General features: G+C 44.0%; 1 protein-coding gene across 2 annotated transcripts in view; it reads right to left on the bottom strand.

The window, feature by feature from the left end:
• The window catches only part of FLI1 (Fli-1 proto-oncogene, ETS transcription factor), a 98,055-nt gene that overhangs the window by 33,402 nt on the left and 44,724 nt on the right, over nt 1-19,929 (bottom strand). For both annotated transcript variants that reach the window (XM_069741062.1, XM_069741061.1), the window contains exons 3-4: nt 6,075-6,223; nt 5,296-5,499 (exon numbers count right to left, since the gene is read on the bottom strand). In XM_069741062.1, the coding sequence (XP_069597163.1) occupies nt 5,296-5,499; nt 6,075-6,223 (353 nt within the window). The remainder of the gene's footprint in view (nt 1-5,295; nt 5,500-6,074; nt 6,224-19,929) is intronic.

Here is a 19,929-nt window from a genome sequence, read left to right as displayed (position 1 = left end):
GAAGCTGTTGCTGTGAGCAGACAACATGCGGTCAAAGGAACTCTCATTTGAGGTGAAGCAGAACATCCTGAGGCTGAAAAAAAAGAAAAAATCAGATAGAGAGCAGAATCAGAGAGATAGCAGACATGCTTGGAGTAGCAAAATCAACAGTTGGGTACATTCTGAGAAAAAAGGAATTGACTGGTGAGCTTGGGAACTCAAAAAGGCCTGGGCGTCCACGGATGACAACAGTGGTGGATGATCGCCGCATACTTAATTTGGTGAAGAAGAACCCGTTCACAACATCAACTGAAGTCCAGAACACTCTCAGTGAAGTAGGTGTATCTGTCTCTAAGTCAACAGTAAAGAGAAGACTCCATGACAGTAAATACAAAGGGTTCACATCTAGATGCAAACCATTCATCAATACCAAAAATAGACAGAAAAACACCTCAAGAAGCCAGCTCAGTTCTGGAAAAGTATTCTATGGACAGATGAGACAAAGATCAACCTGTACCAGAATGATGGGGAGAAGAAAGGGAACGGCACATGATCCAAGGCACACCACATCCTCTGTAAAACATGGTGGAGGCAACGTGATGGCATGGGCATGCATGGCTTTCAATGGCACTGGGTCACTTGTGTTTATTGATGACATAAGAGCAGACAAGAGTAGCCGGATGAATTCTGAAGTGTACCGGGATAGACTTTCAGCCCAGATTCAGCCAAATGCTGCAAAGTTGATTGGACGGCGCTTCATAGTACAGATGGACAATGACCCCAAGCATACAGCCAAAGCTACCCAGGAGTTCATGAGTGCCAAAAAGTGGAACATTCTGCAATGGCCAAGTCAATCTCCAGATCTAAACCCAATTGAGCATGCATTTCACTTGCTCAAATCCAGACTTAAGACGGAAAGACCCACAAACAAGCAAGACCTGAAGGCTGCGGCTGTAAAGGCCTGGCAAAGCATTAAGAAGGAGGAAACCCAGCGTTTGGTGATGTCCATGGGTTCCAGACTTAAGGCAGTGATTGCCTCCAAAGGATTTGCAACAAAATATTGAAAATAAAAATATTTTGTTTGGGTTATGTTTATTTGTCCAATTACTTTTGACCTCCTAAAATGTGGAGTGTTTGTAAAGAAATGTGTACAATTCCTACATTTTCTATCAGATATTTTTGTTCAACCCTTCAAATTAAACGTTACAATCTGCACTTGAATTCTGTTGTAGAGGTTTCATTTCAAATCCAATGTGGTGGCATGCAGAGCCCAACGCGCGAAAATTGTGTCACTGTCCAAATATTTCTGGCCCTAACTGTATGACATGTATCCATGCCATGTGTCAGTCCAACAAGCCTTTTGTGATTGACAGCGTTACCTCCCAGGAGGATTGTGGTTCATGCAAGTATTTCATGTCCTACAATCTGGAAGCAATTGGTGTGTGAAATGCAGACAGCAATCCTCCTCCTACTACAACCCCGGAGAAGGGGGACGCTTTCTGTAATGTAAATTACAAGGCTCTTCTAAGTCAATCTGTTTATGTGCAAGCAGAAAAGCTTGAACTGCAAACTATTATAGAAATGCAAGCAACCATTCATGACATTTGTATCTGCTTTAGTCCTATAGATTAATGACGTTTTGTACATGACCATTCATTTTACATATACCAAAACATAGAAGCAAAATGCAGATCTCCATATAAAATGGCTCTTTCACAAGACCTATATCTACGGGATATTCTACCCATTACTTGTCAGCATAATACTAATTGGGAGATGAGTTATAGCCACGGTTGTAGCAATGAAATATTAGAAAGGACATATTTGTTGATTGTGATTTATCACCATGAGGGTTAATCTGTGCACAGAATGCCAGCAGCCATTGCTGCCAGTACATGGTGACCCCAGTGGGTCAGGGGTCATTCGTGATTGAGCAGTGTCTGAAACCTGTGGCACATGGGATACAGATGTCTACTTTGTCTCATGAGTGGGGCGAGTGGGGCGCAGACACAGTTATTTCCTGCTCTGTGGATGTGGCCCAGGAAAGTGCACAACTGTAATGTTTGCTACAAGTAGAGGGACAGATCCAAACTAAGAGGGATGGTGACACGTATGTGTATACTATATGCACACGGCAAGGACTTGTCCACATTAATGAAATGAATAACAAGTAAAAACATGGTAACTGGGGAAATAATTTACATTGCGAACTAGTGATGAGCGAATATACTCCTTACTCGAGATTTCTCCAGCACGCTCGGGTGATCTCTGAGAATTTGTTAGTACTCGGAGATTTAGTTTTCATCACCGCAGCTGGATGATTTACATCTGTTAGCCAGCATAAGGACATGTGGGGATTCCCTAGCAACCAGGCAACCCCCACATGTACTCAGCCTGGCTACTAGCTGTAAAACATTCAGCTGCCGCGATGAAAACTAAATCTCAGCACTAACAAATACTCGGAGGACCCCCGAGCGTGCTGGGAAATCTCGAGTAAGGAGTATATTCGCTCATCACTATTGAGAACCTAATACAGGCAAGGTCCGTCAACAGAAGCATTCCCTTTTGCTACTTGCTACTCTTAAGGTACCGTCACACTTAGCGATGCTGCAGCGATACCGACAACGATCCGGATCGCTGCAGCGTCGCTGTTTGGTCGCTGGAGAGCTGTCACACAGACAGCTCTCCAGCGACCAACGATCCCGAGGTCCCCGGTAACCAGGGTAAACATCGGGTAACTAAGCGCAGGGCCGCGCTTAGTAACCCGATGTTTACCCTGGTTACCAGCGTAAAAAAACAAACAGTACATACTTACATTCAGCTGTCTGTCCCTTGCCGTCTGGTTCCTGCACTGACTGCTGGCTGGAAAGTGAAATCACAGCACAGCGGTGAGTCACACAGTGGTGACTCACCGCTGTGGCTGTGCTCTGCTTTCACTTTACGGCCAGCAGTCAGTGCAGGAACCAGACGGCAAGGGACAGACAGCTGAATGTAAGTATGTACTGTTTGTTTTTTTACGCTGGTAACCAGGGTAAACATCGGGTTACTAAGCGCGGCCCTGCGCTTAGTTACCCGATGTTTACCCTGGTTACCAGTGAAGACATCGCTGAATCGGTGTCACACACGCCGATTCAGCGATGTCTACGGGGAGTCCAGCGATGAAATAAAGTTCTGGACTTTCTTCCCCGACCAGCGATCTCCCAGCAGGGGCCTGATCGCTGCTGCCTGTCACACTGGACGATATCGCTAGCGAGGACGCTGCAACGTCACGGATCGCTAGCGATATCGTCTAGTGTGACAGTACCTTTATTTCCAAATGAAGTATGCGAACACTGTTGAACATCTTCATAATCATTATAGCAAATCTGTATGTCGCAGGGGGCCGCAGTTGATGGGTAGGGTCCACTGTTTGCAAGAACTAAAGTAGATGATCCAACAATTGAATAAAGCGATAGTCGAGCTTTGAATATACACACGTGGTCAAAATTGTTCCTAGCCCACGTTTAATGACAGAAAAACCCACAATGGTCACAGAAATAACTTGAATCTGACAAAAGTAATAATAAAAGAGCTAAGAAAATGAGGAAATGAAAGTCAGACATTGCTTTTCAGCCATGCTTCCACAGAATTAAAAAAAAAAAAAAAAACTCATGAAATCGGCCCGGACCCTGGACAGAAATGATGGTTCCCCTGAAAATAATGTGACAAAAGGGCCATGTTAGATCGCGGTGTGTCCACTCATCACAGGGGTCTACAATCCTGGAATCCGTGAGTGGCCGGTATATAGGGCTACAGATCCTCACTGTGCTGTGTGGTGACATGGTGAGTATCACACTCAGCATGGACCAGAGGAAGCGAAGGAAAGAGTTGTCTGAGGAGATTAGAAAGAAAATTATAGACAGACATGTTACAGGTAAAAGTTATAAGACGTCTCCAAGCAGCTGGATGTTCCTGTGACTACAGCTGCACATACTATTCAGAAATGTAAGATCCATGGGACTGTAGCCGACCTCCCTCGACGCGGCCGCAGGAGGAAAATTGGTGACAAAGCAAAGAGACGGATAATACGAATGGTAACAAAAGATCCATAAAAACTAAACAGATTAAAGGTGAACTTCAAGCTCAAGGAACATCAGTCAGATCACTACATCCGTCGTTGTATGAGCCAAAGTGGACTTCATGGGAGACGACCAAGGAGGACAACATTGTTTAAAAATAATCATACAAAAGCCAGTCTGGAATTTGCCAAACTACATGTTGACAAGCCACAAAGCTTCTGGGAGAATGTCCTATGGACAGAGGAGACAAAAATGGAACTTTTTGGCAAGGCACATCAGCTCTATGTTCACAGACGGAAAAATGAAGCATATCAAGAAAAGAACACTGTCCCTACTGTGAATCATGGAGGAGGCTCTGTTATGTTCTGGGCTGCTTTGCTGTATCTGGCACAAGGTGGCTAGAATCTGTGCAGGGTACAATGAAATCTCAAGACTATCAAGGGATTCTAGAGAGAAATGTGCTGCCCAGTGTCAGAAAGCTTGGTCTGTCGCAGGTCATGGGTCTTGCAACAGGATAATGTCCCAAAACACACAGCCAAAAACACCCAAGAACGACTAAGAGGAAACATTGGACTATTCTAAAGTGGCCTTCTATCAGCCCTGACCTAAATCCTATGGAGCATCTTTGGAAAGAGCTGAAACCTGCCGTCTGGAGAAGGCGACCTTCAGACACGAGACAACTGGAGCAGTTTGCTCTTGAGGAGTGGGCAAAAGTACCTGTTGAGAGGCGCACAAGTCTCACTGACAGGTAGAGGAATCCTCTGATTGCAGTGATTGCCTCAAAAGGTTGTGCAACAAAATATTAAGTTAAGGGTCCCATCATTTCTGTCCAGGCCTATTTCATGAGTTTTATTTATTATTTTTTTAATTCTGTGGAAGCATGGCTGAAAAGCAATGTCTGACTTTCATTTGTTCATTTTCATAGATCTTTTATTTATTATTACTTTTGTCAGATTCAAGTTATTTCTGTGACCATTGTGGGTTTTTCTGTCATTAAACGAGGGGGACCAACAATTTTGACCACGTGTGTAGTTGAGCAAGCACATTTCCTGCTTCATTGGAAAAGTCTTGTTCTTAGATATGACCCCTTCTACATAACTATATAAGTAGGCAGGGTCCTTGTCGCTGTGGGACATCACTATATAATGTCTATATATATATATATATATATATATATGTATGTATGTGTGTAACATCACTCCTGCTCCATATTTATACAGAAAGCACCTGAGCACACTATTGCTGAGCTGATACTTACTTTCCCTGAGGTAGCTGAGATGAGAAAGTAGAACTTCTGTGTTGTAGAGAGATGTGCTCCTCTGGAAATCCTCCTTTGTCATTTTACAGAGATCCTTGCCATCCATATTCTGAAATAAGGATGAATCAATGTCTATCAGTCCATACTCCTTGATCGCCCAGTCTAGCCATTGCCGCACATGGTCCTGACTCCACAAGGTGGGATCTGCAGGGGGAAGTGGAAGGATACTATTTTGAAGGATTTCTGAACTTGATGTGACAAAAAAAACCTCATAAAACTGCTACATTGTACCAAACTGCCTCCATTTTTATAAATAGTCCTGAATGAGAACAAGTTTCATGTGAACCCATTCAACAAGCTAATCCCATAAGATGTAACACAGACAAGTACATTTTCCTTTCAGGGATAGTATCAATAGTAATGAGTGAACGTGCGCAGATAAGGTGTTATCCGAGCAAACTGGGGTGCTAACGGAGTGTCTCCAGTGTGCTTGAAAAATATGTTCCAGTTCAACAGCCTAATATCTGCCAGACCTGCAACTGCGGGGACTCGGACATATGTTTCGAGCATGGTGAAGATACTTGGTTAGCACCCGAGCGCACTCCGATAACACCTTATCTGAGCAGGTTGGCCCATCACCACTTCATCAGTGTGTCCGCATAGCTAATAGGTCCTGATAATTATTACTACAGTACACCTCTCCCCTCCACTGGAATCTATACTGTATCTTGTGAGTTTATTAGATCTGGTGGTGTGAGTAGCGTAATAGGTGGAGATACCTGCTGGCACAATGACTCTCCTCTCGTTGGTGGTCATGTTGGGTGGAGGAATGTTTTTTTCATCCATATAGCTATTGTAAGTCATTCCATTGTTCTCGGATCCGATCAGTTTGCTGCATTTGTTCACACTGCAGTCGACAGGAGATTCCCTGAGATGAAGCAAAGAAATTGTCATTGTGAGACCAGTGATAAAATCCTGCTCAGAGCTTCGTGTATAAACACAGATTGTACAATAAAGGTGGGTGACCTCCACTTCTTAAGGAGGGCTGATCTAGATAAGTTTAGTGCGCACAGGCTGTCGTTGTTCTCAGCCACACATACTGGTTACACAGGACAATTTGCTGCCGAAAATTATGATTAATTTTTTTTTAACTCGCACTGCCCAAACCCCTGGCAGCATGAATCACAACTGGTTGCATGATTGCAGCTAGGTATAATATTCTCTGAAAAACACTTTGGCGCTTTCAGAGAGAAAATACTTTTGAGATAGAGCCGAGGACCATAGCTGGAGACCATGTTCCTCTGTCTCTGCCCCCAACCAGCTCCTCTCAGCCCTGCTAGATACAGGTGACCGCAGCGCTAAGAAGAGCTGATCGGGGACTGACGAGCATGGTCACTGGCCAGGTCTGCAAAGTATATTTTCTTTGAAACACTCAGCGTTTTGGGGAATAATATACCTAGCTGTAATTAACTCTGATTGCAGTTTGAGTGCATGAATAGCCTGACAGGTTTGCTTCAAGCAAGAATTAACCCCTTTACCCCCTGAGGTGGTTTGCACGTTAATGACCGGCCCAATTCTTTACAATTCTGGCCACTGTCGCTTTATGAGGTTATAGCTCTGGATGCTTCAACAGATCCTGGTGACTCTGATATTGTTTTTTGTGACATATTGTACTTCATGATAATAGTGGTAAAACTTCTTCAATATGACTTGCGTTTATTTGTGGGGGGAAAAAAACAGAAATTTGGTGAAAATGTCACAATTTTCCAACTTTGAATTTCCATGCTCTTATATCACAGAGATATGTCACACAAAATAGTTAATCAATAACATTTCCCACGTATCTACTTTACATCAGCACAATTTTGCAACCAATACTTTTTTGGTTAGGACGTTATAAGAGTTAAAATTTTACCATCAATTTTTAATTTTTTCAACAAAATTTACAAAACCGTTTTTTTTTTTTTAGGGAACACATCACATTCGAAGTCACTTTGAGGGGGTCAATATACCAGGAAATACCCAAAAGTGACACCATTCTAAAAACTGCACCCCTCTAGGTGCTCAAAACTACATTCAAGAAGTTTATTAACCCTTCAGGTGCTGCACAGGAATTTTTGGAATGTGGAAAAAAATCATAAAAAAATTAGTTCAGATCCAATTTTTTATTTGGACAAGGGTAACAGGAAAAAAATGGACCCCAGAATTTGTTGTGTAAATTCTCCTAGCATGCCGATACCCAAATGAGAAAGAAACCACTATTTGGGCGCACGGCAGGGCTCGGAAGGGAAGTAGTGCTGTTTGACCTTTTGAATGCAAAATTTGCTGCAACAATTGGCATATGCCATGTCGCATTTCGAGAGCCTCTTATGTGCCGAAACAGTGCATATCCCCCACAAGTGACATTTTGGAAACTAGACCCCTTTGGGAGCTGATCTAGATATGTGGTGAGCACATTGAACCCTCATCAGGTGCTTCACAGAAGTTTGTAGAGCTGCAAAAATTCAAAACAAAACACATATTTTCCCCACAAGTATTCTTTTAGTCCCAAATGTTTCATTTTCATAAGAGTAACAGGATAAATTGCACCATACAATTTGTAGTGCAAATTCTCCTGAGTACACCGATACCCCATATTTGGAGGAAAGCTACTATTTGGGCTCAGAAGGGAAGGAGAGTCATTTGACTTTTTGAATGTAAAATTTGCTGGAATCATTAGCCAGCATTGTGTCCCATTTGGAGAGCCCCCACAAGTGTCCGCATGTTGAAAACTAGACCCCTCAAGGAATGTATTTGAATGTGGCAAGCACCTTGAACCCCCAGGTGCTTCAAAGAAGTTTATAACGTTGAGACGTGAAAATAATAAAATCACTTTTTCCCCACAAAAATGTTAGCCCCAAATTTTGCATTTTCATAAGGGTAATAGGAGAGATTGCATCACACAATTAGTTGTGCAATTTCTCGTGACTACATTGATACCGCATATGAGGAAGAAAGCTATTGTTTGGGCACACGGCAGGGCTCGGAAGAGAAGAAGCATCATTAGACTTTTTGAATGTAAAATTTTCTGGAATCATTAGCAGACATCATGTCCCGTTTGGAGAGCCCCTGATGTGCTTACACAATGGAAACCCCCCACAAGTGACACCATTTTGCATTTTCATGAGGGTAACAGAAGAAATTGCACCATACTATTTGTTGTGCAATTTCTCCTGAGTACGTTGATACCCCATATGTGGGGGAATACTACTTTTGAGGCACAGTGCAAAGCTCAAAAGAGAAGAGAGGCCATATTGGAGGTCAGATTTTGCTGGTTTGGATTGATGGTGCCATGTCACACTGGCAGAGCCCCTGAGGGGCCAGAACAGAAACCCCCCATATGTGAACTCATTTTACAAACTACACTCCCCAATGAATTCATCTAGGGGTGCAGTGATCATATTGACACCACATGTGCCTCACAGAATTTTATACCATTGTGCGGTGAAGAAAGAATAAATTACATGTTTACCACTAAAATGTTGTTTTAGCCCTAATTTTTAAATTTTTCTAATGGCTAATAGGAATTTTTGTTACAACAAACTGAGGTCCATTTTTTCCTGAGTGCGCCAATATATTAACGGGAGAGTGGGCGATAGACGGGACGATCCCTGGTCCATGCGGTTCCGGTTAAAGGACTCTGGGGGACTCGCCGTGTCTACACAACACCACAAATTTTATTGCACTAGTTTTTATGTGTTCAGAAATATATCCAATATGGCACTAATGTGAGTACTGGACACACGGCCTTGCTTATAGTAATAGATGGCACACCATTTTGTCTTTAGGGTAAAATTGAACAAGTTCCAGCACCCATTCAAAGCTTACAGAGACATTGAGCAAGCAAGAAAATCCTTCCAGGAATTATTACTCACAGAGGGAGGCATGCTCCTAAAAACACATTGGCTGATTATAAAACTTGGTCTTGCTAACAAAACAGTTTCCCTGTATTTGCATATATTGTAGCAGGAAGAATAAACTGCACTGTAATGAAGGGCAAAATGTGGAGGAAAATTCAGTCAACTATGTGTCAAAGCTGAGTGTTCCAAAGATGAAAGAAAACCAGCAGGGCTAGAATGGCCGACACTTTCAGAGACTGGTCGTACAACGTCCATTTAGCTCCATCAATCCCTATATTAGAGACGAATGTGCCAATAGACGTGATACACCATAGCAAGCTCCCGCCGCCAAGGTAGGAACCGCTATATGCACTAAGTAACAAATTCTCTACAGAATCCGTAAAGTATTGTCTTGGTACCAGAAGTTCGGCAAGAGCCATACAGTAAAGCCCATGGTAAATAAGTACGGAACTTCCTCATTTTTAGAAATCCTCCAATAAAATGATCATGCCCGTATCACCAACATAAATATAAGTAATATAAATGGTAATAGGGGCAGCACGGTGGCGCAGTGGTTAGCACTGCAGCCTTGCAGCACTGGAGTCCTGGGTTCTAATCCCACCAAGGACAACATCTGCAAAGAGTTTGTATGTTCTCTCTGTGTTTGCGTGGGTTTCCTCCGGGCACTCCGGTTTCCTCCCAAATTGTGAGTCCCATCAGGGACAGTGATGATAATGTGTGCAAACTGTAAAGCGCTGCGGAATATGTTAGCGCTATATAAAAATAAATTTATTTTTTTTAAATAAAGGTTTTGTGCAGAAAAACATAGGCTTAAAAACAGTCAAAGTCAGTCGGCCTCACTGAAACCTGGCTCACCCCCTCTGACTCGGCCTCTCCAGCTGCGCTCTCCTATGGCGGATTCCACCTCTCTCACACCCCTCGCCCCAGCAACAAACGCGGTGGAGGAGTTGGCTTGCTCCTGTCCGACACCTGCTCCTTTACTCCAATCCCGCTACCACCCTCCACTACTCTTCCCTCGTTTGAGGTGCACTCTGTCCGCATCTATTCCCCCTCCAACCTCCAGCTGGCTGTCATCTACCGCCCCCCAGAACTAGCCATCTCCACCTTTCTCGACCACTTCACCACCTGGCTACTTCATTTCCTCTCTGTTGACATCCCCACTATCATCATGGGTGATTTCAATGTCCCCATTGACACTTTCACCTCAGCTACCTCTAAACTTTTATCACTGACTGCCTCCTTTGGCCTCACTCAATGGTCCTCTGAGGCCACTCACAAAGATGGCCACACGCTGGACCTCATCTTCACCCGCCTCTGCTCCCTTACTAACCTCACTAACACACCCCTCCCCCTGTCTGACCACAACCTACTGACATTCTCGTCCCTCTCCTCTCCTAGTGTGCAACCCCCACTCCACAAACTCACTCACCCTCGCAGAAATCTCAAACATCTCAACTTACAATCACTCTCTGAGTCCCTTCTCCCTCTCACAGACATAGCTTCCCTTCATGACACAGACGCTGCTGCCACTTTTTATAACACCACAATAACAACAACACTCGATTCGGCCGCCCCACTCATGCATAGTAAAACTCGTACAATTAACAGGCAGCCCTGGCTGACCAGCCTGACCAAAGAATTGAGACGGGCTTCCAGGATTGCTGAGCGGAGATGGAAGCGATCCCACTCTGCCGACCACTTCACTGCATACAAGCAGTCCCTCGCCAGCTTCAAGTCTGCGCTCACTGCCGCAAAACAAACTTACTTGTCATCCCTCATATCCTCCCTGTCCCACAACCCTAAACAGCTTTTCAACACTTTCAATTCTCTACTCCGTCCCCCCGCACCTCCTCCCTCCCCCCTCATTTCTGCTGATGACTTCGCCTCTTTCTTTAAACAGAAGATCGATACGATCAGAGAAAGCTTTGGCCCACAGCGCCCACTGCCCCTCTTAGCTGCTCAACCCTGCTCCTCCAAAACCAGCTTCTCCACCATGACAGAAGATCAGCTCTCCACCCTCCTGTCAAGATCACACCTCACCACCTGCACGCTTGACCCGCTCCCATCCCACCTCATCCCTAACCTTTCCACGGTCTTCATCCCAACCCTAAAGCACCTCTTCAACCTCTCACTCACAACAGGTGTCTTTCCCTCATCCTTCAAGCATGCCAAGATCACACCCATCCTCAAAAAGCCCTCCCTCGACCCATCCTCTGTGTCTAGCTATCGCCCAATATCTCTTCTCCCTTATGCCTCCAAATTGCTGGAGCAACACGTCCATCTTGAACTGTCCTCCCACTTCTCCTCCTGCTCCCTCTTTGATCGGTTACAATCAGGCTTCAGTTCCCATCACTCAACTGAAACTGCCCTAACTAAAGTCACCAATGACCTACTAACTGCCAGGAGCAAGCGACACTACTCTGTCCTCCTTCTCCTGGACTTGTCTTCTGCCTTTGACACTGTAGATCACTCCCTTTTGCTACAAATCCTCTCATCCCTTGGCATCACAGACTTGGCCCTTTCCTGGATCTCGTCATATCTGACAGACCGAACATTCAGTGTCTCCCTCCCCCACACCACCTCCTCACTTCGCCCCTTGTCAGTCGGTGTTCCTCAAGGCTCTGTTCTAGGACCCCTACTCTTCTCCATCTACACTTTCGGCCTGGGACAGCTCATAGAATCCCACGGTATGCAGTACCATCTCTACGCTGACGACACGCAGATCTACCTCTCCGGACCTGACCTCTCCTCCTTGCTTACCAAAATCCCGCACTGTCTGTCTGCCATTTCAGCCTTCTTTTCTGCTCGCTTTCTACAACTGAACATGGACAAAACAGAATTCATCATCTTTCCCCCATCTCACTCTACCCCTCCACCAGACCTATCCATCAATGTCAACGGCTGCTCACTATCCCCAGTCCCACACGCCCGGTGCCTCGGGGTGATCCTCGACTCTGCCCTCTCTTTCAAGCCACATATCCAAGCCCTTGCCTCCTCCTGTCGTCTCAAACTCAAAAATATTTCCCGGATCCGTGCTTTCCTTGACCGCAACACTGCAAAAACGCTAGTGCATGCCCTTATCATCTCCCGCCTCGACTACTGCAACCTCCTACTCTCTGGACTCCCCTCTAGCACTCTGGCACCACTCCAATCCATCCTACACTCTGCTGCCCGACTAATCCACCTGTCCCCCCGCTATTCCCCAGCCTCTCCCCTGTGTCAAGCCCTTCACTGGCTTCCTATCGCCCAGAGACTCCAGTTCAAAACCCTCACACTGACATACAAAGCCATCCACAACCTGTCTCCTCCATACATCTGTGACATGGTCTCCCGGTACCTACCTACACGCAACCTCCGATCCTCCCAAGACCTCCTTCTCTACTCCCCTCTCATCTCTTCTTCCCATAACCGCATCCAAGACTTCTCCCGTGCTTCCCCCATACTCTGGAACTCTCTACCCCAACACATCAGACTTGCGCCTACCATAGAAACATTCAAAAAGAACCTGAAGACTCATCTCTTCCGACAAGCCTACAGCCTGCAGTGATCCTCAACCTACTGAACAGCCGTACAGCCAGCTCTTCCCTCTCCTAGTGTATCCTCACCCACCCCCTGCAGACTGTGAGCCCTCGCGGGCAGGGTCCTCCCTCCTTATGTACTCGTGTGCCTTGTTATCTGCTCATGTTTAATGTATTTGTCTATATTTGCCCGTATTCACATGTAAAGCGCCATGGAATAAATGGCGCTATAAAAATGTATAATAATAATAATAATAATAAATGGTCAGAAATGTTTGTGTCCTAGAATTTTCAGATGACCTGACTTTTCTAGAACATTTGTGGGGTCCACACTCTGGAGTGTACAGACGTGGGTACGTGGATGAGAATTTGTCTTAATATTAGTTTGGTAAGTGATTGATCAAGTCCTGGAATTGTTAAATGGGATTTACTGATGAAAATATTCTCTTCAATATTTGTTCCATAAAAATTACTCTACTGGGGTCCACTAAGCAGAAAATATAAATAATTAAAAGAAAAAACCCTAATAATTGTAAGATGTGTGGAAGGTCTCAAAACAGGGGAAGATACAAAGGCCTGGTTGTGATGGGTACTTGGGGTAATAGTACCAGGACTCATTCTGTCTACCATGCTTCCTACAAACCCGGCTTCTTTTATGGGGGTACTTTTGGGTGGGAGTAACAGGGACAGGGCAAGGAACATGGCGCTCTGCAAGTCTCCGGACATCCTCAGACTCGAAGGCTTTTCCCTGTGCCATCGACTCAAATATGAGATCCTCAACAATTTTTTTCCTGGAACTGTAGGAAAGTTAGCGGTCCTTGAGATTTTTTGTATAGGACAAACCTGTTGTATGTAGCAATTTGGATGAGGTAGATTGCCACCTTTTTGTACCAGGCCCTGGTCTTCTGCTTCACCAGTTATAGTTGCAGAACCTGGTCTGACAGGTCAACGCCACCTATAAATTTGTTGTAATCTGTGACACAGATTGGTTTTTGTTTGTCCCAGTGGCTCCCCTGTCTCTGACCGTCACAGTGGTGTCCGCATGCAGTGTGATCAGCATGTAGATGTCCTTCCTGTCTTTCCACTTCATTGCAAGAAGTTGGTCACTTGCGAGTGAGAATGACGTCCCCTTCTCCAAATGTCTGGACACCAACTGTGACGGAAACCCCACTCGGTTTTTCCTGACTTACCCACAGGCCCCTGTATTTGCAGAGTGGAGTGATTTTTATAGGGGGATGCTCGTGTAGTAATCATCTGTGTAGACGTGGTACCCTTCATGGAGAAAGGGTGTCATTATCTCCCAGGCAATTTTGCATTGGATGCCAGTTGTCTGGGAGCAGTTTGGGTGGTTGATTTGGTGATCCCTACCTTCATATATTAGGAAGGTGGTAGAGTACCCTGATGTGCTCTCACATGTTTTATACAGTTTGACGCCGTATTTGACTCGCTTGGAGGGGATAAAATGGTGGAATGACAGACGGGCCTTGTAACTTATCAAGGATTCGTCGACTGCCACATTTTGATCTGGGGTACAGGAATTTAGAAATTAATGTTGTAGGAGGAAAATTATTTAGATGTGAGAGTCCTCAGTGGTTGATACCTTTTAATGGCTAACTGAAAGGATGGTAACAAATTGCAGCTTTCGAGACTACGCAGGTCCCTTCATCAGGCAACGACTAAAGCAAATTCTGACAAATCACTTGCTATGGGAAGTAAAGTGGCCCCACAGTATGCAAATCTTTTCATGGCCAAGCTTGAAAGCGAATTTTTGTCCTCATGTCCCATCAGGCCTCTGGCGTACTACCGCTACATTGATGACATTTTAATCATCTGGACGGAGTCTGAGCCGCAGCTAAAGACGTTCCATGAACAGTTTAATCAATTTCATCACACCATCAACTTAACACTCAACTACTCCAGCACTGAAATTAACTTTTTGGACACCATCATTAAGCTGCAGAACAATGAAATAGAGACATCCCTGTATCAGAAGCCAACGGACCGTCCAACATACCTTAAATGGGACAGTTTCCATCCAAAACACATAAACTCTAATGTCTACAGCCAAGCCATCAGATACAATCGTATATGTTCGAACCCCATGGATAGAGACAAAGACCTTGGTCGCCTCAAAAAAACTTTTTTTAAATCAGGGCTACCATCCAAGAACAACTGAAAACCAAATTGCAAGAGCAACTAGAATATCAAGGAATCACCTGCTACATTACAAAGCTAAAGAAGAAAATAATCGGCTGCCTCTAGTCGTCACCTACAATTCAAATCTGGAGGTGCTAAGGGGAGCTGCACGGAAATTACAACCTTTACTACAAAAAGATGCCCGACTACAGTCCATTTTTCCAGACGCCCCATTACTGTGTTTTAGGCAGCCCCCAAATCTAAGAAGCATTGTCAGAAGCTGCCAGTCCTCTCAAACAGCTGCAGGAACCCTTCCTTGCAACCAGAAAAAATTTAAAACCTGTCCATTTATAATGACCACGGACAAGATAAAGATCACAACTCACATCAGGACTAGAAGATACCAGGTACTTTCAGCTGCGTCACTTCTAATGTGGTGTACCTAATTATTTGTACTAAATGTCCAACTGGGGGTCTGTATGTGGGGGAGACAGGGCAGAAACTGAGAACAAGGATGAACTCTCATCGCCACACAATAAGAGAAAAAAGAATGGATCTACCTGTGGCAATACAGGTCATGGCATCATGGACATGAAATTACTTGTTTTAAAAGGTAATTTCAAATCTCAGAAAGATTGAACAGTCTGTGAGAATAAACTCATGAGGACCTTTAACACACTCAGTGCAGGAATGAATGTTTCGCATGGATTTATGTCTTTTTACATCAATTAAGGAATTTGCTCTTCAGACCTTCTGGGGGCATCACAACATGGAACCAGACCCATTCAGAGGGCCATAAAACATTAAGCCTTCCTTATCTATGAACTGGTCTAATATCTAAGTCTATCCCTCTCATATAATCATAATTCTGCTTCACGTCACTTGTCTTATATATTGCCTTCTTTCTCTCTGGGCTGTGTTGTGCATAAATTTGTGATTCTTCAGAATTTGCTTTAGTCTTTGCCTGATGAAGAGACCTGTGTAGTCTCGAAAGCTGCAATTTGTTACCATCTTTTCAGTTCGCCATTAAAAGGTATCAACCACTGAGGACTCTCACATCTAGATAATTTTCTATCTACTGGCTAACATGGTACAAAGATATATATCTTTCCTGTTGTAGGAGGGAAATTAGGGGTCTCAATTTGTTTAACCAATCATAGTGGTGGTCAGTTCTGGGGGGCTTGGGAATTATCGCTGAAGTGGAGGAATCTCATTAGGGCTTCATACGAACTCTGGACATTGCAGCTGCAAATACAGGGGTGCTGTGGACAGCTTTTGTTGCCCAGTAGGAGCGCAGTGTTGGTTTCTTTACCAATCCCATATTCAGGGTAAGCCACAAAAAAATATTTTGGGGACATTTGTGGGGCTCCAGGAATGGGAATGAAAGGCAGTGGGTTTTTTGGGAGGTATATTGTTGGGCATATAAGATTGTTCGGTGGGTGAGGAGTTGTAGGACTTAGAAAAATCAATGGAGGTAAAATTGGTGATATCTAATTTTATTACAGGGGCTGCAGACAAAGGGGGAATTTGAGGGGAAAATAAACTGTCATTATACCACAGCGGTGGGTGGACTACGGTACTTGGTCCTGCCTCTGAAGCTACCATCGAGCTGTGGGATCCCGTGGAGGAAGAGTCGCCATCATGCCTGAAAACTGCTCTACTGTACTTCAGAGGCACATTCCATTTGCTGGAGCAAATATTTTGCGGCCCATTTATTTATTTGCCTGCCTAACAAAAATCTAACCCTACCATTTCTCTCCTCACTAATATGTCAGATCATATCAGAGGAGAGAGAAATGGATGTATTTTAAATCCGGCTTTTTTTAATGTGATCACCATTTATTTCCAACGCTGGGGGGGGCGCTATTCACTTATTTCTCAGTGCTGTTAAAAAGCAGCGCTGAGGAATAAGTACCCTTAGGCCTCTTTCACACTTCCGTCGTTTGCAATGCGTCGCAATCCGTCGTTTAGGGCAAAAAACGGATCCTGAAAATGTGCTCGCAGGATGCGTTTTTTGCCCATACACTTGTATTAGCGACGGATTGCCACATGTCGCATCTGTCGTGCGACGGATCCGTCGTGCTTTGGCGCACCATCGTCACAAAAAAAGTGCAATGTAACTTTTTTTGTGCGTCGCGTCTGCCATTTTCGACAGCGCATGCGCGGCTGAAACTCCGCCCCCTCCTGCAGAATGGGCAGCGGATGCGTCGAAAAACTGCATCCGTTGCCCACATCGTGCAATAATTTCACAACGTGCGTCGGTATGTCGGCCTGACGCATAGCGATGAGCCTGTACCGACGGAAATGTGAAAGAGGCCTTAACTGCCGCCGTTAAAAGGCGTATCGACGGGTGTTAAGGGGTTAAATGGGCTGATCAATGAAGGGGTGGTATATTTTAACCCCAAGTAATTCGGTACTGATAATCAATTATAAGTAATCGATATTGAAGTCCTAAAAACTTTGTAACATAGTAACATAGTTAGTAAGGCCGAAAAAAGACATTTGTCCATCCAGTTCAGCCTATATTCCATCATAATAAATCCCCAGATCTACGTCCTTCTACAGAACCTAATAATTGTATGATACAATATTGTTCTGCTCCAGGAAGACATCCAGGCCTCTCTTGAACCCCGCGACTGAGTTCGCCATCACCACCTCCTCAGGCAAGCAATTCCAGATTCTCACTGCCCTAACAGTAAAGAATCCTCTTCTATGTTGGTGGAAAAACCTTCTCTCCTCCAGACGCAAAGAATGCCCCCTTGTGCCCGTCACCTTCCTTGGTATAAACAGATCCTCAGCGAGATATTTGTATTGTCCCCTTATATACTTATACATGGTTATTAGATCGCCCCTCAGTCGTCTTTTTTCTAGACTAAATAATCCTAATTTCGCTAATCTATCTGGGTATTGTAGTTCTCCCATCCCCTTTATTAATTTTGTTTATTTTGTAATTGTTTATTTTGCAAAAAATAGACTATAAAAATGATGAGTGTGGTATCTGCAGGAGAACCAATCCCTGAATGCTTTCCAGGACACACAAGTCAGCACGGAGCCCCCAATGTTTGTGCGAATAATGGCAGGTTCTAGTGTCTGTGTCACGGGCAGATTATTAGTTTTTTCTTTCCGGGGTCAGAACAGTTCATGCTACGTTTTGCTGCAGCGAGCTGTTCCGTCACCGGCAGCATTGCTAAGCGGTTCTGCAGAGCGCATTGCTCACTGTAATATGGTTCTCATCTCTCCAGAGGGTTAACAGTTCATCCGTAATTTTTTCCGAATGTCTGCTCCAGTCTGCAGATCTGCACAATGGGTAGGACATGTTGACTAACATGTGTTTGAATTTAAGTTTTCATCTTTTGGCTACTGTTTTTCCAGGCAGCTGACCAAAGATCTCTTGTCAATTCCCTGCAGGGTTATGGAGGAACCATTCTCGGGGTGTGCAGGAGGCATAATTACAAAATAACATTGTACATGGAAGTGGTTAAAGTTAATATCTTTTGGCGCACATATTATAGATGACGGCCTCTGTTTGGAAATCGCAGGCTTGTACCTAGGCACTTTTCCATCTTATATTTTTAGTGTTTGAAAGCTGTTTTTTTTTTTACAGATGTTTTTTTCTTTTATTTTCTAGCAAGCACTTCTCAATATTACATAGCTGATCAGGGGCAGATGTCCTATATGCAACTTGTGTGCATAGTAGCTGTGTTTCTCCAAAAATAAGACTGGCTCTTGTATTATTTTTGGCTGCAAAATATGGGATAGGGCTTATATTCAGAGGATCTCTTATTTTTTTTCCCCATAAACAACAATCCTCATTTATTCTTGAACAAAACAAAAAACAGTATTTATTCAAATATAATCATGTCTTCACACACCCTGCATATACTCGTATATACACCGACTGCACAGCCTGTCTCCTCTTCAGTTCCTCTAGCCTCCCTCAGTTAAAGGACCTTTGGTGACATCATTGTCACATAACCATGATGTCACCAAATGTCATTTAGCAGTTTTATCATCTCTGTATTGCAGTACTGAGCTGTGCAGCTGTTAATCCAGCTGTAAGGGAAGATAACTCACTGGAAAGCTTCTCTCAAGCTATATGCAGACAGGTTTTTGTTTTTTGTTTTTTCAGGAAAAAAGAGCCTCTTTGGAGAGTCGACATTGACCGTTAGGATCACTGCTTCCTATAGCTGGCACTAGAGTTCTAGTCCTCTTCCTCTCTGAAGAAACAATTTGCATGTTTACCAGAGGAGCATGGTGGCTTAATAGTCTCCTCCCCTCGGCATGCTTGACATGTCACTCTCCGCAAGGAGAAATGTTACCACATGTTTTTTATACACATGTTAATTTCCTTTGTCTCTATTGGAACAACACAAAAAAACAGGAAAAAAAGGCAAAGTGGACATAATTTTAGACAAAATTAATGGAACCCTCAACTTAACATTTGGTCGCACACCTTTTGGAATAAATAGCTGCAATTAATTGCGTTCTATAGCCATCAACAAGCTTCTTGCATCTCTCAACTGGTATTTTAGAGTACTCTTCTATTGCAAAAACCTCCCGGTCTCTCATATTTGAAAGCACCTATTCCCAACAGAAATATGAAGATCTTTTTACAGATGTTCAATGGGATTTATCTCCTGACTTATTGCCACTTCAGATCTCTCCAGCTCTTTGTTTCCATCCATTTCTGGGTGCTTCTTGAAGTACGTCTGGGCTCATTGTCTTGCTGGAAGACCCATGATGGAGGACACAAACCCAGCTTTCTGACCCAGGGCTTTACATTGCCAACCAAAATCTTTTGGTAATCTTCAGATTTCATGATGCCCTGCACAAAGTCAAGGCACCCAGTGCCAGAGGCAGCAAAACAATCCAAAAACATTATTGAACCTCCACCATATCTGACTGTAGGTACTGTGTTACTTTCTAATTCTTCTTTCAATAAACAGTAGAATGATTTATATACCAAAAACCTTTATCTTGGTTTAATCTGTCCACAAGACTCTTTCCCAAAAGGATTTTGGTTCCTCAAGTACATTTTGACAAACTGCAGTCTAGCTTTTTATGAGTGTTAGCATTGGGGC

The sequence above is a fragment of the Ranitomeya imitator genome, chromosome 10 (assembly GCF_032444005.1).
Source record: "Ranitomeya imitator isolate aRanImi1 chromosome 10, aRanImi1.pri, whole genome shotgun sequence".
Taxonomy (NCBI): Eukaryota; Metazoa; Chordata; class Amphibia; order Anura; family Dendrobatidae; genus Ranitomeya; species Ranitomeya imitator.
The sequence above is the reverse complement of the archived record's forward strand: the minus strand, read 5'-3'. Positions and strand labels throughout refer to the sequence as shown.